We start from the raw sequence: 26,599 nt of genomic DNA, 5'->3' as shown, positions 1-26,599 counted from the left end.
ACAAGGGTGAAGGAGTAGAAAGTTTCTACTCCAGACTATTGACCAGGTGGGCTGACTTGGGATACAATGGTGTGGGAAAGATCGGAGACGCAATGTTAGCTATGGCGTTTGTGGACGGACTAAAACCCTCCATCAGAAAGAAACTTCAGGATTGCAAACCTGAATGAGACAAAGCCCCCCCCCCCCCAGCCTTATTACAAGCATCAAAGGGAATAGAACTAAATGAAAAATCTGAAAAATCTGCCCCTACCAAAAACATCATGGTAGCCAAAGGAGGGGGTAGACCCAAACAACAGTTTTAAATGTCATTTTTGTGGTAAACCAAGTCATTTGAAGCGTGAATGCAGAAAATTTTTGGGACAGAAGCAACAGTCTAATACCATGCCTCCTCCAAAGGAGAAACAGGCATGAGAAATAGGCAACCACCTGCCCCTATTCCCCGTCACTGTAGAAACAGAAGGTACAGCGGTCTACATGAAGGGGGAAGTTTTACATCATAAGATTCCATTTCTTATAGATCACAGGGGCTGCCATGTCCATCATACAGGGGCACCTTGTACCTTCACCCCATAGACAGCAGAGTACACAATCTGCAGTAGGGTTGGGAGGGAAACCTGTCAAGTTTCAAGAAACTAAACTCTTTCCACTCAAATTAAGGGGTCAGATGGTAATGGCTAAGCTGCTGGTCAGCGATGACATTCCCATCTCTGTTCTTGGCACTGACATCTTACAAGCCTTATCCGCATCCATCAAATTCTCACCAGATGGATCAGTACAGGTTGAGACCTCAGGTGCCAGCTCAGAAGAATTTTGCAAACTAACTGCTTTCTTGGTATATCCGGCTCATGTGTTGACAGCTGCTGAAGAAACCCAGCTTTCTGCTGTTCCTGTCAAATTGTTGGCCACCTCCAAGAGAGACATAGGGAAATTGAATGTACCCCCTATGATGGTATACCTGAAACCAAGTATATTTCACCAACATTATTTCACCTGTTGGGAAGTATGAATATGTGCTTGTTGTTGTTGATGTCTTTTCAGGTTGGGTTGAGGCCTACCCGGTTACCAAGGCAACCTCGTAGGAAACCGCAAAGAAGCTCTTGAATGAGGTAATCTGCAGGTACGGGGTACCAGAAGTGATTGAGTCAGACATAGGTACACACTTCACTGGTGAAATAATACAACCCATCATGTCTGTCCTGGGTATATCCCGGGCCTTTCACACACCCTACCATCCACAGAGTAGTGGGAAAGTAGAAAGGATGAACGGTACCCTGAAATTAAAAATACAAAAGGAAATGGAGGAAAAGGGCAAACCTTGGACTGAGTGCCTTCCATTAGCCCTTTTCTCAGTTAGGTACATACCTAATTTGTTTGTCCGTGTGCCAAGACTGGGCCTGTACTTTCCTCAACGACTGCAGGCACAGTTTGGGACACTGACTGAGTATGTACAGTCCTTAAAGGGGTTGTCCCGCGGCAGCAAGTGGGTCTATACACTTCTGTATGGCCATAATAATGCACTTTGTAATGTACATTGTGCATTAATTATGAGCCATACAGAAGTTATAAAAAGTTTTTCACTTACCTGCTCCGCTGCTGGCGTCCTCGTCTCCATGGTTGCCGTCTAATTTTCGCCGTCTAAAATGGTCGAATGGCCAAATTAGACGCGCTTGCGCAGTCCGGGTCTTCTGCTTTCTTCAATGGGGCTCCGTGTAGCTCCGTGTAGCCCCGCCCCGTCACGTGCCGATTCCAGCCAATCAGGAGGCTGGAATCGGCAATGGACCGCACAGAAGAGCTGCGGTCCACGGAGGAAGAGGATCCCGGTGGCCATCTTCAGCCGGTAAGTATAGAAGTCACCGGAGCGCGGGGATTAAGGTAAGCGCTGAGCGGTTTTTTTTTTTAAGTCCCTGCATCGGTGTTGTCTCGCGCCGAACGGGGGGGGGGGGGTTGAAAAAAAAAAAAAACCGTTTCGGCGCGGGACAACCCCTTTAAGCAAACATCTGAAAGTAACACACGACCAAGTCTTCTATTCCAGATCCTAATTCTTTTGAAGGTACCCATGACCTGCAGCCTGGAGATTGAGTCGTTACCCAGAGGCACGTGAGTAGAGTGCTGGAACCCAGATTTGACGGCCCTTACCAAGTCCTCCTCCCCACCAGCACTTTAGTGAAGCTGGAAGGAAAGCCAAATTGGATACACGCCTCACATTGCAAGAAAGTAGCTGCACCCCCAGAGGAATAATGAAAACTATATGCTTCATAGCATGCGGAATAACTGCCGTAGTCTTTGCATTCCCACTTTTTGGTTTCCCACCAGCTAAGGAAACAGAGCAGCTAAGGCATAGAAGGGTGTGGATGCAATGGGCAGAAGGGCATGCCAATGTGTGGGGTAGTGGTCATCTGTATACTGTGGTGTTGCTGCATACAATGTATACCTTCTTTAATGTCTCTATGCATGGGATGTTTGGGGCACGCCAAGAACAGTCTTGATAAAAACCCTTAGCCTAACCGCGCGATAAATAGAAGTAATAATGATGCAATCTGTTTTTTTTCCCTGTGGTAATTGTGTTTTCTTTGTATTTTATATTCGATAAACATTTGGTTTTGCCAAGCAGATCATTTATAACAATGTTGACCAACACTGGGCCCAGGACAGAGCCTTGTGGTATCCCACTTGACACATTCTTCCAATTGGATGTGCAGCCTTATATGACCCCTCTTTGAGTACGTGTTGTGTCTGTGTAAGTCACTATGTTGGTGTTTAGGGTTTTTTTGCATTGTGTTCTCTGGTGGTGCTGTTGGAACGTACATTGGGGTAATTAAGGACGCTCTTCACATTTGGCTCTGTGCTGTTCAATTGTCCTACTCAGTTTCCTTCTGGATACAAGGGAGATCAGAGCTGTGTAGTGGTTCCTCTAGAGTTTGGAGTCAGAGTTTCTGCCTGCCATTTACTGATAAGTTCGGGGTTTTTGTTATTTGTGAAGTGTATTCTTTAGGATTGTTTTATCTTTATTGCCGGGTGTCGGGGTGAGAGAGTACCCCAGGATCCAGCGTGAGTGCGTTCTTATCAGGACAATCCATTCACTATTTAGGTAGGGACGTTCACATTTTAGAGTGTCATAGGGATAGTATCCATTTACTTTATTTTTCTCTTTCTCTTTTCCATTAACTATTTGCTTTCCGGCATCTATGGTGTTAACAGTTCCCGGATGTTAAGGCACATTTACACTGTAAATTTCCACTGTAAATGCGCCTTTAATTTCAGAAAGACAGATGCCACTTGTTGGCAGCGAGTGTGACAGTACGATGACTCAGCCATTTGTGAATCCACCACACAGTTGCCTTGTCAATCCCATAATAGTTATTTTTTCAATAAGTATGGTATGAGATGCTTTATCAAATGCTTTACTAAAGTCAAGATATACTATATCTACTGAATTTCCCTGAGCAACCCAGTCGGTGATACTGTCATAGAAGGAAATTAGATTAGTCTGGCATGACTTGTTTGTTACAAACCCATGCTGGCTCTGGTTAATTACTCCCTTCTCATCCAAGTACTTGCATACATGCTGTTTAATAATTTGTTCAAAGATCTTTCCCGGTATAGAAGTCAGGCTCACAGGCCTGTAGTTTCCTGGATCCACCTTTTTCCCATTTTTGAAGATAGGGACAACATTTGCCCTTTTCCAATCTTCTGGGATTTCTCCTGTTTTCCATGAATTTTCAAAGATTATGGCGAGTGATTCAACAATTACCTCTGCTGTTTCTGGATTCTGCAATGTGTTGCTGGTTATAGAGTAAGATAAGTGAATTTCAATCCAGTATTTGTTGTTTATCGCTAGTCTACATTTGTTTCTTGATATTTTTGCTCCTGTGGTTATTTGTAGTCCTGTCCTTGCTTTTTGTTGTTTGCAGCTTGTTGTATGCTTCCTTCCTATTATTATCTGTCTTGTTTTGCTTCTTATGGTGCATGTACACTCAAAGATGATTGCTCAAAAGATGGCTTTTGAGCAATCATTTTGCATAAACTACTACTTGATACTATTGCCTATTAGTACCAATTAGTAGCCTGTGAGCTGCCGGGAGCTGTATTCAGAGAACAGACCACCTGCTGTTCTCTGAATAAATTCTGTTCTCTGTTGGGTCCTCTTGGCAAAGATTTTTTTTTTTTAAAAAAGGGTTGTCAGAAAGTTGACTGATTACTTACTTTCAAGGGAATATATCACCTATATTTTTTTTCCTTTATTAAAACCAGATATTGAAACATTTTCTTTCTTCTAATCTATTTTTATTTTCTGATTGAGGATTTATTTTATTTTCTGTATATGAGGGGCGGCAATCTTGCCTGAGCTACAGTTAAAAGTACTTATAGATATGTTTTACAGCACCCTCATGAGCCATAGACACAACGGATAGGAGTGGACCCAATGACCTCTTTTACAGTTTGCAGCTGCCAGGTTGCCTCTACTGGTGGCCATGTCACATGTCCTGCACTCTTCCTCAGCAAATGCCCTTCTCTGGCATCTGCTCATTCAGTGACAGCAGCCCCGAGTGTGCATGCTCTTGGCTCAACTCCTCCCCTGCTAATTATTTGATGTAGTCATATAATCCTGCCTTTGATGATAATGAGATGATGGCTGAGAAGTTGGAACAGGGACCGTCAGACTATTATTAGGGTCAGTGTGCAGGGAGGGGAGGAGGTGAGCTGTGACATCACCTATTGTGAATGATGGATTCTCTGTTATCTCTATATAGGTGTCACCTCTCAGTGTAATGCTGCCTGGGATGATAATGTGATGACGGCTGAGAAGTTTCCTCTACAGATCAGGAAGGGTCCGACTATTATTAGGCTTCACGGTCAGTGTGAGGACTGGATGGTTTTGGGGATTTTTAAAATATAGCTTCTGATATTGAAAATAAAAAAAATCCGCCAAAATTCTTTAAAAAAATATTTTATACAAGAGGTCATTTTCTGATGACTTCTTCCCTTTTTAGGAACGATTGTTAAAAAGAGAAATCAAACAATTTCCAGAAGTTGACTTAAAGGGATTCTAATAAAGGAAAACATAACAATCTATGTTGTTGCTGTTGAAAATGATCTCAAACAGTTGATGCCATTTGGCAATAACAATCAAAAAATAAAAATAAAAGACTCTTCAAACTGCAGACATTGTCTTAAGGAACGTCTGATGAAAGGCGAACAAATCCTGCAATTAAATCTCGTTAATTTAGCTTTAAATTATACAACAGAGCAGAAGCATGTATATCCTCCTGGGATCGGCAGCACTCATACAAGACAGATTATACTACTTGCAAGGCTAATTTGCACATGGGATGGACATCAGTGAAAAAATTAATGTGGCCCCAATGTCCCTGAGTATACAGAAGAGGTGCTGTGAGCCGGCTGCCGCACTTACAATTTTTATCACTTCTGAATTGCATTTTAATAGTACATTTTTCTTATGCTCCGACATGAAAGAAAATTTGCTCTCTCTTGGGATTCTGTGGCTGAAAAGCCATGGCAGGCGATGGAGAAATCTGCCTTAAAACATTCCAGATATTACCAGCTAAATTGCACTGCGTGGCGATGGGAATACAATATGTACTTATGTCATATCTGATTATTAACATACACAAAAGGAATCCAAAGGCATCAATCAGCATGCACGTAAAGCGTGTTTACAGCGCTGCAGTAAATAGACGCGGTCATCCGCCGCCACACTGCAACGTTTAGAAGTGTCAATGAAACGATTCACCTTTGTTGTTACTTCATACCATCTTTACAATGGTGGGACGAAGAATATTGGTAACAAGATACCCAGTCTACCCCTGTCTATTAAGTGCACAATCTATTCTTGTGTGCGCCCTACTGCAATTTTAACTCTTCCATCCTTCCAATCTTAATAGAGATGAGCGAGCGTACTTTTTAAGGCAAGTTATTCGAGCGAGTATCGCCATTTTCGAGTACATGCCTGCTCACCCGAAAAGATTCGGGGGCCGGCGGGGGAGAGCGGTGAGTTGCGGGAGTGAGCAGGGGTGAAGGGGGGGGGGAGAGAGAGGGAGAGAGATCTCCCCCCATTCCGCCCCGCTCTCCCTCACTGGTCCCCGAATCTTTTCAGGCAAGCAGGGATGTACTCGAAAATGGCGATACTCGCTCGAGTAATTTGCCTTAGCGAGTACGCTCGCTCATCTCTAAATCCTAACAATGATTTTCCTCCAGCTTGGTCACTAGAAGTTTACAGAAGTTGCCAAAGTTACATAATTATGTCTTTCAGTGTTTTTTTAATTTTAAGATATAGTCATTTGCTGACATTGTGCAAAGATTTGGACATGTTAATGAAACAATTCACCTTCCTTGGTTTTTTTGCATACATGGAATACTACAGTGGTGGGTCTAAAAATCTAGTATTGTGATCATCATTGCAGTTTTGTGAATCACAGACGCTACTGCTACACAAGGGGGTGCTGAAAAGTATTGAGCCTTACCCAGAAAAAAGTGAGCTAGGAAGCCGTATATTGCAGCATATACTTGTCTATTTGTCTGCATTCAATGATGCAAAAATCAACCACCCAGGACTTTAACTCATCTTTTTTATTTCAATCACAGAAAACGGCCATATTCTTACTGACTAAGGATGCATTTAGATGCGTCCTCTCACCATGCAGGTAGCGGACTACCTTAACTTATCTTTTTTATTTCGATTCAAAGTGAACATGGCGGCATCTCCAAAGACGTTTAGTGTGGAGGAGCAGAGGACCAGAATCAAGTTCTTGTTTCTCTAAGGTGCGAAGCAGATCCATGATGAATGTCACAAGCTTTGGGTGTCGGCGGCCCTTCATCGGCAACAGCTAAACGTTGGGTTGTAAATTTTAAAACTGGCCATTTCGGTGTTGACAGTGATAAACCCAGTGGAGGCCGGTCTGCCTCTCCTTGCCTGCAAATGTGAGGCCATCCGTGACGTGATCGTGGAGGACCGCCGAGTATCAGACAGAAGTATGGCTACATAACTGGGGAGTTTTTTAAGCTGGATGAAGGCCACAGTTTAGTTGGCCGAAACGTCGCTGTGATTATGCTACATGTTATGCAATAAAGGAAGGATGGATGTTTTACTCCTGATCCTACTGGTTGATTGATTGAAGATCCTACGTGCTGCCTGTCCTCTACATACATAACTGGGGAGATCAGAGAGTTGGTGCCGTTATCCACAACAACTCGGGAATGAGATGGCTTCCAGCCAAGTGGATTCCGAACAGAAGGGATGTGTGGAGACATTTTTCTGGATTTCCTGGACAGACTGGTAATTGGTGATGAGACATGGATCTACTGTTATGTTCCAGAGACAAAGGAACAGTCTAAGGAATGGAGGCATAGTGGTTCCCCCAGGCCAAGGAAGTTCCGTGTACAAAGGTCAGTGCAGAAGCAACTTATTACTGTTTGTTATGGACAAAGCTGAGGCAAAATATTAAGGAAAAACGTCAAGGAGAGCTCTCCAAAGGTGTCACCCTGTTGCAGGACAATGCCCTGTCACACATTGCAGGGGCCAGTATTGAAAAAATGACCTCTTTAGCATCTTAACTGATGCCGCATCCACCGCATTCGCCGGCCCCGGCTCTGTCTGACCACCATCTGTTCCGTAATCTCTAAAACCACCTATAGGTACAATGGTTTGGGAGTGTTCTAGAGGCAACTAATGCTGCAAATGAGTGGTTTGACCGGCAGTCGGAAGAATTCTATTTGCAGGGTCTTAAAAAGCTGCAGGAGAGACGTCACAAGTGCATCCTGGGGGATATGCAGAATAGTGTGTCCGTTTCAGCTTCCTAGCTCAATTTATTCTGGGTAAGGCTCAATACTTATCAGCACCCCCTTGTACATCATCCGGGTAAAACATAACTTTTATTAAATAATTTAAAAGATATCCAGAAAGGAGAGGCCAGAGAAAACATAGAAAAAGCTTTATGTAGAAAGGGAAGGGCTCTAAAAAGCATCCTATAGTGCCCTATTGTGTCCCCTGATAATACATCTTGGTATTTGTATAGCGCCAACTTATTCCGCAGCGCTTCAGGTAATTATTACTTATTACCCGCCACCAAGCTGGGTTCTCATTTTACCGACCTCGGAAGGATGGAAGGCTGAATCAACCTTGAGCCGGTACCTGAACCATGCAGGGATTGAAGTTGCAACCTTCAAGTCGTAGGCGAGAGCTTACACTCTGCGCCACACGAGGCTCATGGCATACCCGCCCTGAAAGGAGTGACCCCATGCTGAAACCTCACTCTACATATCCCTAATAAACCCTAGATTGAGGGACAAAAAAAAGCAAAGAGGACTTGAAATAAAGAAATCCTACCAATGGTCCTTTTCAATATACCATAAGAGGTGAAATTGTGCAGAGTAGGGTTAACCACTGTCCAAAATATTCCCAACATCTCAGGATGGCCTTGTCTTAAGGCAAGAACAATATTCACATATGACTATAATACACTTCATATGGTGACCTATGACATTCACGTGTAGTCCAGTTATTAGGCGTTTCACCAATTACATTGGCTCATCAGGGACCCGCGCTGTAGACCGCTGTCACCGTAACTACATACAGTCACATTGTAACCATCAGATACTCGGTCACCACCTGTTTATTTAATTTACAATCAAAAGGCTCTAAGTCACATCTATCAATATTACATTTCTTACTTCTTTGTGCGCCCAACTGCAATTTTAACTCTTTCATCCTTCCAATCTTAAAATGGATTTTCAGACAAAACTTAACCCTTTCCAATCCGCTGTCTGACATCTTCCTACATTCTGTTTGAAGCTTGTACAGCTCCAATGTCAGAAGACGTCCGACAGGGTATTCTTACCGTCTATGGCTAGCCACTCCTCTTTGGTGCACACACACTGGTTTTAGCCAGCAGATGGCGCCGTTGTATAACAGCAAAAAGAGAAAGCCTTTTAGGAATCCCTGAATCCAAAATTAGATTTGAAAGGGTTAAAAATGATCAAATGTTTATACAGCATGCTACAAATTTACAGTAGATCAGGGGGATCCACCCCAATCCCAAGAACTGGCTCCTGTATCCCACCTCTTCCTCACTGCGGGCTTACTACACTCCCGCAGTGAGAAGGAGATTGAATACAGTGGTGGTCGAGTGTGTGCGGCACTGCACCATTCATCTTCAATGGGATTGCTGGAGGTAAGTGACTATTTCTGTCAGCCCCAATGAAGTGAATGGAGCTGCAGACGTGAGTGCTCGAATACTGCCCCAATCAGTCCAATATCATTGTGGGTGGGTGCAGAGATCCCACAGTGACAGAAGAGGGGGACATGGCATCGCCATTCTGGTGACTGGTGGAGGTCTCAGACCCACTGATCAGACCTTTATTACTTATCCCATGGACAGGTGATAAAGCTGTTCTCTGTTACAACCCCTTTACGATAGAGTGAGCTAATGTGCTACAATCTCCCTGGCGCTTTGCTTTCTTAGGACCCAATGTGCCCAAAGCCAGGAGGCCTGAATGAGCATTGCCAGCAGTGAAACACGAGACGTTTTAATACTTGTCAGGAGCCAAATATTCCATTTGTCACAATGTAACCGGAAGCGCAATCTGTTACTATGTAAGGGAGTGAGATCCGCTGGTTGGCGCTCGATAGATGAAACTCTAATGACCTCCTATTATAAATAAAAGAGAAAGTCAAGAACCTCAGAAGTCGGAACTTGTTAATTATACCAAGTCTTAATATCTTCCTCCCCAGTGTTATTAAAAAAACATAGCATCATTAGAAAAATGAAGGCGCCGCTTTGTAAATATCCCGTGGAAATTAGCTGCAAAAGACAGAGGAATTGTGGATCAAAAGCGGGTAATCATCTCTGCGCGGGCCCCAGGGCGCTCATTTGTAAAGTCTGATTTGCTCGTTGACTATCTCTCACTCTACGGCCTGCGATACAGTCTTCTGTATTAATGGGGTGAGCTCATTTACTGACAGAACTTAAGACGACGCTTTTGATTAGTAAATGCTCCGTGCCATGTTGGTAATTGGAAAACTCAAACATTAAAGGCGGCGCGCCTTCCTCCGTGACCTACTAGGGGGCAGAGCTTCAGGTGCGAGGTGCGCACTCAGGATATCAATGCACAAGGGCTACATGGGGATCATGAGGTATGAGATACCAGAAGGGAAGCGATACATATTCTACTCTGTACAGAGAACATCAAGACCATTATATGGTGACCCACGGGATATGCTCACAGAGACTCCACCGGGAGAAGAGTGAGTGCAGCTCTGGAGTATAATACAGGATAAGTAATGTATGTACACAGTGACTCCACCAGCAGAATAGTGAGCGCAGCTCTGGAGTATAATACAGGATGTAACTCAGGGTCAGTACAGGATAAGTAATGTATGTACACAGTGACTCCACCAGCAGAATAGTGAGTGCAGCTCTGGGGTATAATACAGGATGTAACTCAGGGTCAGTACAGGATAAGTAATGTATGTACACAGTGACTCCACCAGCAGAATAGTGAGTGCAGCTCTGCAGTATAATACAGGATGTAACTCAGGAGCAGTACAGGATAAGTAATGTATGTACACAGTGACTCCATCAGCAGAATAGTGAGTGCAGCTCTGGAGTATAATACAGGATGTAACTCAGGATCAGTACAGGATAAGTAATGTATGTACACAGTGACTCCACCAGCAGAATAGTGAGTGCAGCTCTGGAGTATAATACAGGATGTAACTCAGGAGCAGTACAGGATAAGTAATGTATGTAAACAGTGACTCCACCAGCAGAATAGTGAGTGCAGCTCTGGAGTATAATACAGGATGTAACTCAGGATCAGTACAGGATAAGTAATGTATGTACACAGTGACTCCACCAGCAGAATAGTGAGTGCAGCTCTGGGGTATAATACAGGATGTAACTCAGGAGCAGTACAGGATAAGTATTATATGTACACAGTGACTCCACCAGCAGAAGAGTGAGTGCAGCTCTGGTGTATAATACAGGATGTAACTCAGGATCAGTACAGGATAAGTAATGTACGTACACAGTGACTCCACCAGCAGAATAGTGAGTGCAGCTCTGGAGTATAATACAGGATGTAACTCAGGATCAGTACAAGATAAGTAATGTATGTACACAGTGACTCCACCAGCAGAATAGTGAGTGCAGCTCTGCAGTATAATACAGGATGTAACTCAGGAGCAGTACAGGATAAGTAATGTATGTACACAGTGACTCCAGCAGCAGAATAGTGAGTGCAGCTCTGGGGTATAATACAGGATGTAACTCAGGAGCATTACAGGATAAGTAATGTATGTACACAGTGACTCTACCAGCAGAATAGTGAGTGCAGCTCTAGGGTATAATACAGGATGTAACTCAGGATCAGTACAAGATAAGTAATGTATGTAAACAGTGACTCCACCAGCAGAATAGTGAGTGCAGCTCTGGAGTATAATATAGGATGTAACTCAGGAGCAGTACAGGATAAGTATTATATGTACACAGTGACTCCACCAGCAGAATAGTGAGTGCAGCTCTGGGGTATAATAAAGGATGTAACTCAGGAGCAGTACAGGATAAGTAATGTATGTACACAGTGACTACACCAGCATAATAGTGAGTGCAGCTCTGGAGTATAATACAGGATGTAACTCAGGATCAGTACAGGATAAGTAATGTATGTACACAGTGACTCCACCAGCAGAATAGTGAGTGCAGCTCTGGAGTATAATACAGGATGTAACTCAGGAGCAGTACAGGATAAGTAATGTATGTACACAGTGACTCCACCAGCAGAATAGTGAGTGCAGCTCTGGGGTATAATACAGGATGTAACTCAGGATCAGTACAGGATAAGTAATGTATGCACACAGTGACTCCACCAGCAGAATAGTGAGTGCAGCTCTGGAGTATAATACAGGATGTAACTCAGGATCAGTACAGGATAAGTAATGTATGTACACAGTGACTCCACCAGCAGAATAGTGAGTGCAGCTCTGGAGTATAATACAGGATGTAACTCAGGATCAGTACAGGATAAGTAATGTATGTACACAGTGACTACACCAGCATAATAGTGAGTGCAGCTCTTGGGTATAATACAGGATGTAACTCAGGAGCAGTACAGGATAAGTACTGTAAGCACCAGAGGAGGTACTCTAACCATATAGAAATACGGCTCGCTCTTAACTAAATAAAGACTATGACTCAAAAGGCTGGCATTTTAACACTTGGGGTAGGCCAAAGCTTTATTAAATTTAACATTCTTTTATCCCCAAAATAACTTTAAATAGTCAAGCCAATTTAGGACCAAACCAGGCTTGAAGGACCGCCGTTCTCCAAAAACCAAAGCTGGCATGGGAAGCCACTTTCGGCATAACTCAGCTGTGACAACTTCCGAACCCATATAACACAATAGTTCAACTACTAACCCCTCCCTTCCCCTGAACTGCTGGGCAGGTGTCTACTTTCTTTAACTGGCTCCAGAATGTTCCAAAATTTCCCTACCCGAGACTTCTCCCTCTCTAGCTCCTCCCTAACCCAATCACTACTCCGGTCACCCAATCCCCATCCTCTAGTATCCCGCCCCTCAGTTCCCAGGCAGCTGCATTAACCATGTAGCTGCCTAACAAGTATTGCCTGCAGACAGATTATCTCTTTATAGTAAAATGGACATAGGAACTCCTTTGCTTACCTCTCTTCCTGGAAGCCCTTCCTCCACTCTTGTCTCTGCAGCTCTTCTCGGGCCTCTTCCAGGGAAGTGAATGGCGTTGCTACTCTGAGGGTTGGCTCCAAGGGCTTGTACCGTTGTTGAAATACTTCAGCTGGGTCACGGAATGGACCCTACAGGAAAGCAGGATCAATAGGACATTTCCATTACTAACATAGTAGATTTTAGACGTAAACACCCATATAAAAGTGACAAACCTGTCTATACCCCAAGTCCTGGCCGATTCCTTAAAGGGGTTGTCCAGGACTTTTACTATTGATGATGCGTCCTTAGCATTCCTCATCAACAGTTGACCATGGGGGACCGCTGCTCGGGATCCCCATGGATCGGCTGATCGCTAGGCTCACTGTCAGTGCAGACAACTCTGGAAGCAGATAGCGCTGTCCTGACTGCAGTAGCCCGATTCGGTATAGCATGCACGGCTCACACTGAGTTCAGTAATGTCTGAGCCTGTAGTACCAACGCAGGATACTGCAATGTTCACAGTGCTATCTGTTTGCAGCGCTGTCCGTACTGACTGTGGGCCTGGGGACCAGCTGATTGGTGTAGAGTGGCGGACCCCCACCGAACAACAAGATAGATAGATATATAGGAGAGAGAGAGAGGAGAGAGATAGGAGATAGATAGGAGATAGATAGGTAGATAGATAGATAGATAGATAGATAGATAGATAGATAGGAGATAGATAGATATGAAATATATAGATAGATAAATAGATATGAGATAGAGAGATAGATAGATATGAGATAGAGAGATAGATAGATGAATAGATAGATAGATATGAGATAGAGAGATAGATAGATAGATAGATATGAGATATATAGTTAGATAGGAGATAGATAGATATGAAATATATAGATAGATAGATAAATAGATATGAGATAGATAGATAGATAGATAGATATGAGATAGATAGATAGATAGATAGATAGATAGATAGATAGATAGATAGGAGATAGATAGATATGAGATAGATACATAGATAGATAGATAGATAGGAGATAGATAGATATGAGATAGATACATAGATAGATAGATAGATAGATAGATAGATAGATAGATAGATAGATAGATAGATAGATATGAGATATATAGATAGATAGATAGACAGGAGATAGATAGATATGAGATACATAGATATGAGATAGATAGATAGGAGATAGATAGATAGATAGATAGATAGATAGATAGATAGATAGATAGATAGATAGATAGATAGATAGGAGATAGATAGATATGAGATAGATAGATAGAAGATAGATAGATATGAGATAGATAGATAGATAGATAGATAGATAGATAGATAGATAGATAGATAGATAGATAGATAGGAGATAGATAGATAGATAGATAGGAGATAGATAGATATGAGATAGATAGGAGATAGATAGAGAGGAGATAGATAGATAGATAGATAGATAGGAGATAGATAGAGAGGAGATAGATAGATAGATAGATAGGAGATAGATAGATAGGAGATAGATATGAGATAGATAGATAGATAGATAGATAGATAGATAGATAGATATGAGATAGATAGATAGATAGATAGATAGATAGATAGGAGATAGATAGAGATAGATAGATATAAAGATAGATAAATATGAGATAGATAGATAGATATGAGATAGATAGATATGAGATAGATAGATAGGAGATAGATAGATAGACATGAGATAGATAGATAGATAGATAGATATGAGATAGATAGATAGATAGATCTTCTTTCCTCCTTCAGGGGTCAGGGGGCCCATTCTAAGTTCCTCTATGGGGCCCAGTGATTTCTGAGACGCCCCTGATTATATTCCCTCTGGAATCCCTGAGCTACAGAGAACTTCTATGACTGCTCTCTCTTCTAATAGCTCCTCAGTAAGCAGTCACAGCTGGACTAGAAGTGAAGATGAAGAAGAAGGAACGGTTCACGCCTCATTTCTGCTCACTTATGTTTTACATTAATAGAAACCAATAATAGGAACCCGTTACCATAAAAGTTATAGACCGTAAATAACACAAATGGCAAATAAGTAGCGCTGAGCACTTTCCGTACTTTCCACAGATGGGCAGGAAGGTTGTTACATCCGAGGATCCTTGATGGAGAATTTCTTCATCTGAACTTCTGTCTTGTAAAATGTAATCTGAGATGTGACTGGTTCCGTCGGTGGCGGCCGCCGATGTATACAGGATTTATGGTTATGCTTGTGGGAAGCTGCGGTCCAAGGCTTGTAGCCATCAGACACGTGAAGAGGCCACATGCTTATGTTGGGAGCACCACCTGCCCGGGTTTCCAGCTGAACTAATCAAGGGGTTTTTGCCCCGAAATGCGTTTTCTTATGCTGGTTGTCTGCTATATCAACTCAAGGAGAAACTTCACCCAGTTGATTCTCAGTTATTCAAATAATTAATTTTTGGAGCGCTGCTCCGAGCCACCAGTTTTTGGTTCTTACACTCCTCCATACACTCATGCCCGCCCAGGTGGTGCCTTCTCTGGTCGGCAGCACCTCCAGATTCTTTGGCACACTTCGAACCATCATGGCCCTTCTCTCCATTTCGGGCCATTTATCTTCTACCGGTTTTGCTCCACCCCCTTATTTCTATTTTGCATTTATATACTTATGGAGTTTGCCGATGAACGCAGCAATCTTGTACCAGCGCAGTAGGAGTCTATAGACAATCCAGTGGTGTAGCGCATTGATGTGACCTGTATAGTGTTGCCATGGCATTGGGCTTCTGTTGGGTCCCACAACACATGGAGGTATCCTATATATTGGCCCTACCTAGTCAGCCCATATATACACTAAATAGGATACAGGGGTGCCTTTAACTCCTTCTCAACATGCGCCATACAAGTGAAGGCTGGTCAGTAGGCGACATGGGTATAGCATAATTGGGCGGGTAGGAGCCATCTGACCCAATCCCTCCCAACATGGAGAGAGGATGCCAGCGGCCCGATGGGTACAGACCACATGGCTAATGGATGGTGCTTCAAACCCGGAAAAGTCCTTTATTTAAGTTGTTAGCCAGCCTACTCTCAAGTCAGAATGCGTAAAGCAGAGGAGTGAGCTGGTGTGACCGCAGGTGTGAAAGGTTCAGTGTCCTGGCTCAGCTAGTCAGAGTCTATGGTCTTTTCCCCGGCGTCAGTAGTGATTATCTGAGGCGTAGCCTTGGGCTGCCGGTCTCGTTGTTGTGCTCACGTCTTACTCTTCTTCTCTCTGCTGTACCACGTCCGGAGGCCTCAGAAAACCCAGCGAGAGTCCATACATTTCACAGGGGAATCCTGCGGGAATCTGCAGCCAACAACCTTGTAACACCAGAGAAACAACTCCTGTTTCCCCTTTACCCATGTTGGTTGTCATTGTACGGAGTTGGCTCCATCCAGCTGCCCGCAACAGCCACTATCAGACATAATTCTGATTGTGGATGTTAACCATTTCAATGTCACTATCAGTTCTGACGACAGCATTTAAATATCCCAATCGGGATTGTCCTGAACGACCCACCCATGATGAGATCGCAGGGTGCTGACTGGGTGTCATGGCAGCCTGGAGTCTTCTGAAGGTCTCAGGGCTGCCATGGATAATTGCCTTTTAAGAAGTGCCTGTGGAACGTCACAATAGGATGCTTGTTAGGATACAGTATAATGCAATACTAGAGCATTGCAGTATACTATGAGAAGTTCCAGCCCTCCATGGGGACTAAAAGAAGCAAATACAATTTTTTAACTATTATAAAAAATTAAAATTATTACAAATCTGAAAACGTAATTTTCCCAGCCAGCGCCTCCCAAGAATAAAAAGTAAATAAATAAATTAAGAATTGTTATAGCCGCATCTGGAAAAGATATCATTGTATTAACCCCGCACGGTGAACACAATCAGTAAAAAAAAACGCCAGAATCACCTCATCCCCAAGAAAAACATGATATAAAAAGTGATCATAATGTCACATGTACCCCAGAAGGGAACCAGTACAACCTGCAGGCTGAAGGTGAGCTCGGCCGCTTCTGATCCTTCATGTATCTTTCATCTTATGTTTCTGAGGATTGACTCTGTAACTGTAACTCAGGACTTTCCATTTCCTTGATTGTGGACATTTGAATGTTCAACGATTTAATTGTCTTTAAATAATGATAAATGTACTAAAAAAACCAGGTTTTCCTGCAAGTGCGCCGTCACACGGCCCTACGGACGTCAGGTCATGGGACAAAAGATGGCGACCGGAAGCAACTTTTTGTAAAAAGGTGTTTCAGTTGTGCGTCTCTATAAATGTGGCTTTGCCCGCCTCGTATGAAGCTGCAGGATCGCGATAACCGGATTTTACTGCACGACAAACGCTGTTGAAACAAAGTCCTCAAATTGTGGAATTGCATTATTTTTCCATTTTACCCCACTTAAAACTTTTTAAAGTTTTCCAATACGTTATACGGTACATGAAATGGTGCGAATGAAAAGTATAACTCGTCCCGCAATAGACAAGCCCTCATACAGACGTGTCAGCGGAAATATGAAAACACATGAAGTTGTGAAAGTGAGGAGAAAACAATGAAACAAACTAAAGGGCCCCAGCAGGGAAGGGTTAAGGGGCTTCCAGTTCTCCTCTATCCACAGGATAAGGCTGGTTTCACACGGGCGAAAAAATCGTGCACTTTTCCGGCGTTGCAATAGCGCAAGAAAACTCCCGTTTGTGAAGCTCACGCTTTTCAATGGTTTCCTTCATATTAGCGATGTTTTTGCTGATACTATGTTGCGAGAAAAAAAAAACGCAGCACGCTCTATCTTTCTGTGATGCGCAATTTTTGTATCTCCCATGTTTCTCTATGGAGCCTCTTTGTTTATCGCTTGCGATTTTCGTTCAATTCTTTTTTGAGATCAGAAAATCCTATTGACTTTTGTGCTAAAAAATTGCACAATTTTATCGCAGGTAGCAGCGACGCGATGTGAGATTATTCTCCAGAAAAAGCATCTCTGACACTTAAAAATCACGGGAACATGGCTGCGATTTTCTCGTGGCGATATTGCGAATTGCTCATGTGAAACTGGCTTCATGGTTTCATGCTGACATCAATGCAGGGAGCGACGGCCGCAACCATCCTGTTGACAGGGGATAACTTTAAATTCTGCTACAATCCCTTTAAGAAGGGCTGGCTTAATAGAAAATGCAGGCAGCGCAACAAATACAGTAGATCCCCATTCCCATATACAGAAACTAGATACACAGGCACCTTTTTACCTAAATGTAACGTAGTATCATAGTATGTAAGACCAAAGAAAGCCCCCCGTCCACCCAGTTCAGCCTATGACCTCCAATATGGATCCAGAGGAAGGCAAAAAACCCCAATGAGGTAGAGGCCAATTTTTCTCCATTTGAAATAAAAATTTCTTCCTGACTCCAATCTAGTGATGGCAATAATCCCCGAGTCACCGACCCTCCTGAAGTCATTAATGATTCTACATATAATACTGCTATACAATGTGAAATAAGACCTCCATACTATGGCAACACAGCCCTGCCAATCAGTGCCCAAAGAATGCCACCATACAATGCCTCCATTTACTATCAATATAGCCCCTACATAACACCGCCAGGTACTTCCAATACAACACCGCCGGCACATATCAATATAAAACTGCCATTCAGGGCCAAATAATACCGCCACACGATGGCGAAGCAGTCAGGTTAATAGTAAAAGTTCCCGCTGGACTAGGCCAGTAAGGGTTTGCATGTTCCCCTCTCATGTTGCCCCTGTGGGTCAAGCAGCAATCGTGGATCCACTGTGGCTCTAAGTGATTTGACTTAAAGGGGTTGTCTGGGAATGGTCATACTAGGACCCCAATTAAAGGGATTGACTCAACATGAGAACGCGGCTCATGAAAGCCCCAGTGATCAGCCATCACTACAGGGAAAATGAAGTATTACAATCGCCCCATTCAATCGATGGCCAAGAGTGAGAACCTATCAGAGGTCTTTGCAGTGGCTTATAGCGGGGGTCTCAGACAGGTAGTCCCCCCTAAATGAAACCATCTACCTGAACATCTGGACAGGGTCTGGGTGTCTGGTTGAGTCAAACCCTTCAACCCCTTAGTGCCTATTTATGGGGGATTCTTATCTCCCCTTTTTTAAAGCCATAACCTTTTGGGTTTCCCATCCCCTCGGCCGTATGAGGGCGGTAGGTTTTTTGCGTGGTGAGCTGCAGTTTTTATCGGTACATACAATGTGTGGCACAGCTTTTGAGAAGGCCACATGAGTTCTGTCTTTGTTTCTGTTCTCCTGTCTACAGCGTTACTCTTACCCCATAACTGTAGGGATCGCTTCTCTCTGCGGGTCGGCACGTTCACAACAATACTGAAATTACAGGGTTTTTTAGGCTTTTCCCTTTTGCATAATTAAGCCATTTTTGGGGAGACCAATTGTCCTCTAGTGTGCGTGGAATAAACAATGAGGAGCGCCGACCCTCCTCATGGATACGCGCCGCGGAATAAGTTGGCGCTATACAGATTATTATTATTATGACTTGTGGATTAGTGAGGAGGGTCGCTGACGTTCACAAACTCCTCAACCAAGTAAGTTTAATTAACCTTTTATACTCCTTCTCCCCCTCTGTCCACACACTCCGGAGCGCGGGATTCTTGTCTTTGGTTTTCTCGGACCGGCGGCGCGGCGGCCTGATCACGGCTGCACACCAGGCGAGTCCATCATTACCTTCTGGGGCGCGGTCTTTGACTAACTGTACATCTCTTTTTTGCATTCCAAGTCGCAGATGGCGCTCTGTGTGAGGCTCGTATCTTGTATGATGAGCTGTAGTTTTTATTGGTACCATTGTGGGGTATATATGGCTTTTTTGATCACTTTTTTTGCATTTTTTGAACAATAGCGTTTGCCGTGCAGGATAAAAAGTGTGTTCCATATTTTATTTACAACTGTTTTCTTTTTACTATTTTATTTTTTTTACCCTTTAATGTCCCTGTAGGAGACGTGAATCTTTGAACCTGTGATTGCTAGGATAATACATTGCAATACGGCAGTACTACAATGCATTACCGCTATCCATAGCGACCACAGAACATGATAGACCCGCACACCATTGTCTGTCGCCTGATTGCCATGGCAACCCATTGACCCTCCATGGTTAAATAGTTGAGGGCTGATCAACATTGTTTGCAGCAGGTAAGAGGTTAACAGCGAGGATGGGTGTTTCCACTGTTGCAGCAAAAGGCCGCCTGTCAGTCACAAGCTGAGCCCGCGCCATTCACAGGATGCAAACTTACATCCATTTGTGGAAGGGGTTAACGATGCTTTCAGAAGAGGGAAATATTTCTGCAAGATGCACTGAGAAAGGCAGCGTAGTCTGCAGCGGCGGCATTCTGCCGCAGTACCTGCGGGTCTACATGTGGCCACCGGTGCGTACATCTCCGTGTCCTTCACAAATATTCCTGCTCGTGTGAAAGCAACCTAAGACGTTTGACACAAGATGACAGACACCGCTGGACTGAGGGCAACCCCTCTGCGTGTACCGCCACATGCTTACCGCCACATGCTTACCGCCACATGCGTACCTGGGGCTTCTTTAGGCCAATCGGGGGAAGAGGTTGGGTCATTGGGAATGAATACGGGTGTCTGCAATCCGACCAATCGGCATAGTGACCATCGCTGTCTTCCCTCGGATGCTCTCGGTGGCTCAGTGGTTTTGCTCTTTTTAGCCGAAACTCCATTTCATCCGGATATGGTCGATACGGTGAGTTGAAAACACCTGCGATCTGAGAACAGAAAGACGGCGTAAGAAAGTATAATGGAGAAGTATTATAGTGCCACAATCCGCACCCAAATCCACAGGTCTAAATGCCGATTGTGAGGTGGAATCGACAGCAGAATTAAAGGGTTGACCGAGTTATATAACGCGCCTCTTAAGGGGTCCCCCCTGGTGTAAAATAGCAAAGCAGCTGATACTCCAGCTGATACTCCCCGCTTGTCCGCTTGTCTCCCTGCCGACGTGACTTTACAGGCTGCAGCCTGAGCCGCCTATGAACAAGCTGCTGCAGCCAATGATGCCGCTCTGCGATGACCATTGAGCCATGTCATCACCTGCAGCAGCAGGTCTACGGGACGTCACAGGCCGACTGCAGTGTGTAAAGAAAACGACCCAGCGAAGACCGGAGCCGCCAGGGGGGGGACAAATGGGGAGGAGTGGAGTATTAGCTGTTTGTTATTTTACACCACGGGGGACCCCTTAAGAGACACTTTTTTATATCTCGCACAACCACTTTAAAGAAGTTGTACCAAGAGTGCAATGTTATCCCCTATCAACAGGATGGGACCCCCACAAATGCAGAGAATGAGACTCCTGTGTCCCTCGTCGTCCTCACTGCGGGTCACTGCACCCCATGCAGTGTGGAGGAGACTGAAAAGAACGTTGGGTGTGCAAGTGCACTAGCGCTCCATTTACTTTCAATGGGACTGCGGTGATACCAAGTGGCAGCCGCTCGGAGATTTCCATCAGCCCTATTGAAATGAATGGAGCACGACCTCAAATGCTTGGCAAGAGCTTCCTGCATGCTGACGTCACTGGGGGGGCATGCTGACGTCACTGGGGGTGGGCCCAATGCATCCGATGTACGCTGCGTATCAGGAAGGGGTTAAGCTGCTTGTATGCTGTGTAGTGTATGCATGGGCCGACTAGGTAGGGCCAATACACAGGATGTATCCATGTGTTATGGGACCCAACAGAAGCCCAATGCCATGGCCACACTGTATGGGACCGAATTGTGCAGAGACTCCTACTGCCCCGGTGTGAGAAAGCTACAAATATCAGAGAACTCCATAAGGATCTGGCTTCTTTGTGTGTTTAATGGCTATAAATGGGCAGTGAGGAGGACGGGAGACATGGGACCCCCGATCTCCAAATCACCAGGGGTCTCAGCAGTCAGCCCCCACCAATCAGTAAGTTATCCCCAACCCTATGGATAAGAGATGATTTGCAATCTTGGTACAACCTCTTTAAGGCACAAACAGGCTTGAAGGGGTTAATAGCAAAACCTTTTTTTAACAGCCGATCGCGGAATATTATAATAAGATACAATAAGTATTTGCATATTTTTCTATTCTTTGTCATTGGTTCCAAAAATTTGCCCCCCCCCCCCCCCCCCCGCCATTTGCGATTCTTCTCCTGTAAGTACTGGCAGAACTTCCCGGTATCCGTCATCTCTATTATTTCGCTTTGACAGTAATCCTGGGGGATTGTGGCGCATTTTTCAGGCCCAACACATCCTTCTTCTTTTAAAACAACTTATGAGCGCGGCGGCGCGATGGGCTGTCGGGGACTTCATTTTCTGCTGCAATTTTCTGAAGTGACAAACACTATGGGGAAATCTTGGCTAACTGTTAAAAAACCTACAGCCGGGCTCTTGGCGGACTGTCATGCTAACCTCCAGCTCAATAAGTAGCGGGAATCTCAGGAGGGAACCCCTGCTAATAGCTTCTCGCTGACCTTCCTGCGTGGAGGCGGCTGTTGACTGCTGGCCGATAGTGAATATGGGAAATGAGCTGTGAAAGCGCCGCGCTCCTTTTAAAGGCCCTGATTCCGACATGTCAGGACGGCCGCCGCGTCACACATATAGATCTCCTTCTGTCTTCTCCACAATCCCTTTCCTCACATTTTTCCATCACGGAAGGCCATGCATGACCTGCGGTACTAATTGCGCCAGGTCGAGCGTACGGGTAAACGTACCATTTGTTATCCCGTCGTCCTCGGCCGCGCATTAATACTCTCCATCACTTTCCGTTTTCTTCCCATCTATCTTCTGTCTTTCCTTCCGTCATTTTTCTTTTTTTTTCATAATTAAGCACATGAATAAAGCAGTGAGACATAAAACGAATGACGACCCCTCAGACGGCGGCCGTAAAGCTTCCCTGTCGCCTTTTTTTATAAAATTCTTTATTAGTTCATCATTTGGCGTTAATTTCAGACGCGTCTCAAGTGCCGCCAAGAAGGACTCGTACTAAATGGATGCCTGTCGTCACAGAGAGAAGAAATCATACGGCTATTAGATCTACACTGCGGCCCCTTTATTAGACCCCCATCTAGTAGCACTGGACTCCTTTGGGGTAGATCCCACTAACTGATGAAACGGTTCAGCAGGAATACCGGCCCCTGCGGACAGGAAGCTTGTTGTAGTTGCCGCAGATTAGATGGCGGTGCTGACATGTTCTGACCAGCTGACAGGAAGGGGTCAGCGATCCATGCTGCTTGCGCCAAATTCTGACCTCACATCAGCAACAGAAATCTGGCTCCATCTGACCAGGAGATGTTTCCCCGCTGCTCAGTGATACAAGTTTTGCGCTCTTTTGCCCGCTGGAGTCTTTCTCTTCCTCTTACACACAATGGTGCTGGAACTGGTCGCCCGCTGTTATACCATCCGTGCGGAGGAACGGCGAGTTGTGCGTTCGCACACGTTAGTTGGTGCTCCAGCGTTGTATTCAGCTGACTGTGCAGCCTGTTGGTCAGAACGATTCCTGACATCCTCCTCCGACCCCTTTCAGTGATGAGTTGTTTCCATCCGCAGGATCCCCTTTCGCTGGATGTTTTTCTTGATTGCGCCATTCTCGGTATACTCCCCACAACGTTACATGAGAAAACCCCCGGGGTTGGCACTAATGACCAGACCTCGTTGGAAGTGGTTCAGATCGCTGGGTTTTCTCATCTAACGAGGACACGGGTGCCAGTACCAAGCCACTTAGTCACACTGCTTGCTGTAATGAAAGTTTCACCTCTATAGCCGCCTGCAGCTGCTCCTTGGACCCCCAGGGCCAGCAGGAGAGCCGGGTCCACATCAGGTGCTCCATCTTGCATCAACCCTAATTCGGCTGCATTGAGCCCGGTGGTGCGCAGTAGGTCCAGGCATCTGCCCAGGTGCTGACGCCAGCCCTGCCTGACCGCCCCATGAGATGACTGGCCTACCAGTAGAGCTTATGGCCAATCCACCTCTGAAGAAGGTCTGGAAACGCTGCAGGTTTACCTGAGGATTTACACTTTTCTTTAGTGACTCTCTTCTTGGGACGTTCCCCCGGGGGCCCCTCAAAATATGGGACAAATGTTATAAGTTTGATGCTTTGTAAATGCAATATAAAAGTGCACAATGTGATTGTTCTCAGTAGGAGAAACAAAGTAATCTTGTAGACATGATACCTTCTAACAGCAGGGGTGTCCGAACTTTCGGTGGCTCTGGGCCATATTGGAAGTAGAAGGCTTGTCTTGGGCCACACATTAAATACACAGACACTAATGAAAAGTGTCAGAGCTGCACAGGCACTGCCCATCGACAGGGCTAAATCCGCATGCGGATCCATGACAATAACCACAGCAGAAAGCCACGGATTTAGCCACAGATTTTAGAGGCGGAATTCACACATGTGAACGTACCCTTAGGGCTCAAATAATCAGTTAATACCCAACTGAGACGCAGAGGCGGCGCCGAGCTGATGACTCCTAAATGACTGCAGCTGGGGTGGCTGACCCGGCTCGTCTACTAACTACTGTCTGCACTGAGCTGCCTGCTCAATAACACAGACTCACAGTACTGATACCGGGCGCTGACCTAGCTGCAGCCCAAGTGAGAATTAGACATGGGCAGGAAGAGGTGGAGCTAACAATGGCATCGGGCGGCTTACTACTGCTCCACTGAGTACATCCCGCACCTCCAGGCCAGCAGTGTGTCACGTGATCAGCACTGCATGAATGCGAGACTGCTAAACACTGGGACCAATTGTTATGGATAACGAGTGTGGACCCACCTGACCAACCAACCGGTTTGGCCTTTGCGCTACTCCTGGTGTGTCTGGCAGCTGAACCCTGGTGGTCAGACGGGAAATCTAGCCCTTTGTTCCTGAAGAGATGGGGGAACCCCTGCCTATAAGCGGGGTAGGCGCCCTGAGAAGCACGGCCCCACTGCCTTGCTCTCAGGCCTGACTATCCCTGACAGGACACAGGAGAGAAGTACTGGGTACAGGACACACCAATACCACAGGACAGAGCTGTACAAACCACAGAACCAGGAACAGTACCAGGACTGAATTAGGCAGCAGACAGACATGCAAAAAACACAAGGACAGGGACAGGATCAGACAGTAAACAAAGATTAGGTACACAGGAATAGGTACAGGATGCCTAATCTGGGTGACTGGAGCAGGCTTACACCAGGCTAAGACACAGACATGAGAATGCAGCAAACATACAAGACAAAGGGCAGACTGAGAAGACAGGAGTAGGCAGGCTATGTAGCATGATAGAGCCAGACACACAATGGGATAAGGTACAGAGACAGGGAGGCAACCAGTAAACGGAATACAGATACAGGTACAGGATCAAACAGGCGATAAAGACAGGACCAGGTGACCTAGGAAAGCTGGGTGTCAGAGACTAAACACACAACAACTCTCAGGCAAGGAGGAAGTGCTTAAATAGGAAAGTAATGCCTATTAACCCCACAGCTGGGCTGAGATCAGAGAACTGGTTAACTCTTTGAGTTCTGGAAGAAAACAGACCTATAGAGTCCATACACACAGAAGGAGCAGAGCGATGCTCGCGTCTGCCCGGAACTGCAACAGGGCAGCAGACAAGGGTAGCAGACCTAACACCAATGAGGGGGCTTGCTGACTTAGACTCGGTCAGCATGGCTACCCATTGGCTCTCCTACAACTTGCAGTAGCAACAGCAGCAGCTGAACTGTAAGTGCCGACTCCGGGCTCCACCCTCTTGCGTGCCAGTGTCTCCGTACTCCGTTACTTCACAGTCACACACAAGTGCAGCCAGTCTACAGCGGGGTCGGTCCACCAGCAATTTTCCCGATGCAATCAGTGGCTAATCCACCCCTGCAGGACGCATTGATAGCCACCCTGGGCTGCATCCAGCTTGTGGGCTGAACACCCCTGACTAACAGGAAGAGACGATGTTACAGCAAGCTTTCCAAGCTACTTAGGATTCTTCATCAAGCAATACAATGATATTTCATACTATCCTATTAGAATCCTAATTAGTCTGTACGGATCGCTGTAACATCATCTCTCCCTGTCAGCCATTAAAAGGTCTCCTATCTACAAGATCGCCTTCACTCTTACTAATCACATTTTGCTCTATTTGCTAAAATCGGCCCAAACTTTCTACAAGAGTGCAGTGTCCTCGTCAGGAGTGTTTTTCTTGTTTTGCGGCTAGTATTTACCTCTTCTTGGCACCTCACTGATATATAACATAAGACCTCTTCCATTTATCCAGCAGTTTAAAGTGCGAGGAGGTAAGTGATCACCATAAAAGTAAAGGCATGAAGGAGAGCCGTGAATGAAATATTTGTTAGATCGGGGACTGCTGAATCAACACTGACCGTTGCACTTCATCATAATTATCGGGCCGCAGTGCTGCCAAGGGATTTATAAAAATCCCACTCAGCAAATAATTGCCCTGCTGTTAGACGATAGTCAGAGTGTTAACAAAGTGTCAGGGTCCGGCGTTTAGTGCCGCATTCACTATTCAATTACTCTTGCTGAGAACTATAGGGAAACATGATCATTTCTCAGCTTCTACGCTTATAATTGTGCAGGAACGCCGTTAACGCCAAGATAAACTGCCACGATGTTGTCTTTTGGCAGAAAACGAGCGTCTCCGAGTGCATCACAGATCTACCCGAAAGATTTAGCTAATATCTTGGCAAATCTTCCAAGGCAAACGGATGGAGTTACCTCCCGCCCGCCCGTCTGCGGTGATGTAACGCCGCTCACTGCTTTATTCCTATGGCAGGATAATCCGCCGTTCTGCAGAGCGCGCTAACCATCAGCGAAGACCTCAGCGCTGCCGGAAAAATCATTTATGAGAAGGAAGGAACAAGAA

At 45.1% G+C, this 26,599-nt stretch overlaps 1 protein-coding gene across 2 annotated transcripts in view; it reads right to left on the bottom strand.

Annotated features, from left to right (window-relative positions):
• SPATA17 (spermatogenesis associated 17) overlaps positions 1 to 26,599 on the bottom strand; it is a 190,903-nt gene that overhangs the window by 35,357 nt on the left and 128,947 nt on the right. For both annotated transcript variants that reach the window (XM_066595077.1, XM_066595078.1), the window contains 2 exons: positions 20,283 to 20,483; positions 12,697 to 12,845 (listed from right to left, as the gene is read on the bottom strand). In XM_066595077.1, the coding sequence (XP_066451174.1) occupies positions 12,697 to 12,845; positions 20,283 to 20,483 (350 nt within the window). The remainder of the gene's footprint in view (positions 1 to 12,696; positions 12,846 to 20,282; positions 20,484 to 26,599) is intronic.

This window comes from Eleutherodactylus coqui, chromosome 3 (genome assembly GCF_035609145.1).
Source record: "Eleutherodactylus coqui strain aEleCoq1 chromosome 3, aEleCoq1.hap1, whole genome shotgun sequence".
Taxonomy (NCBI): Eukaryota; Metazoa; Chordata; class Amphibia; order Anura; family Eleutherodactylidae; genus Eleutherodactylus; species Eleutherodactylus coqui.
Note: the sequence above shows the minus strand (reverse complement) of the source record. Positions and strands in the feature narration are given on the sequence as shown.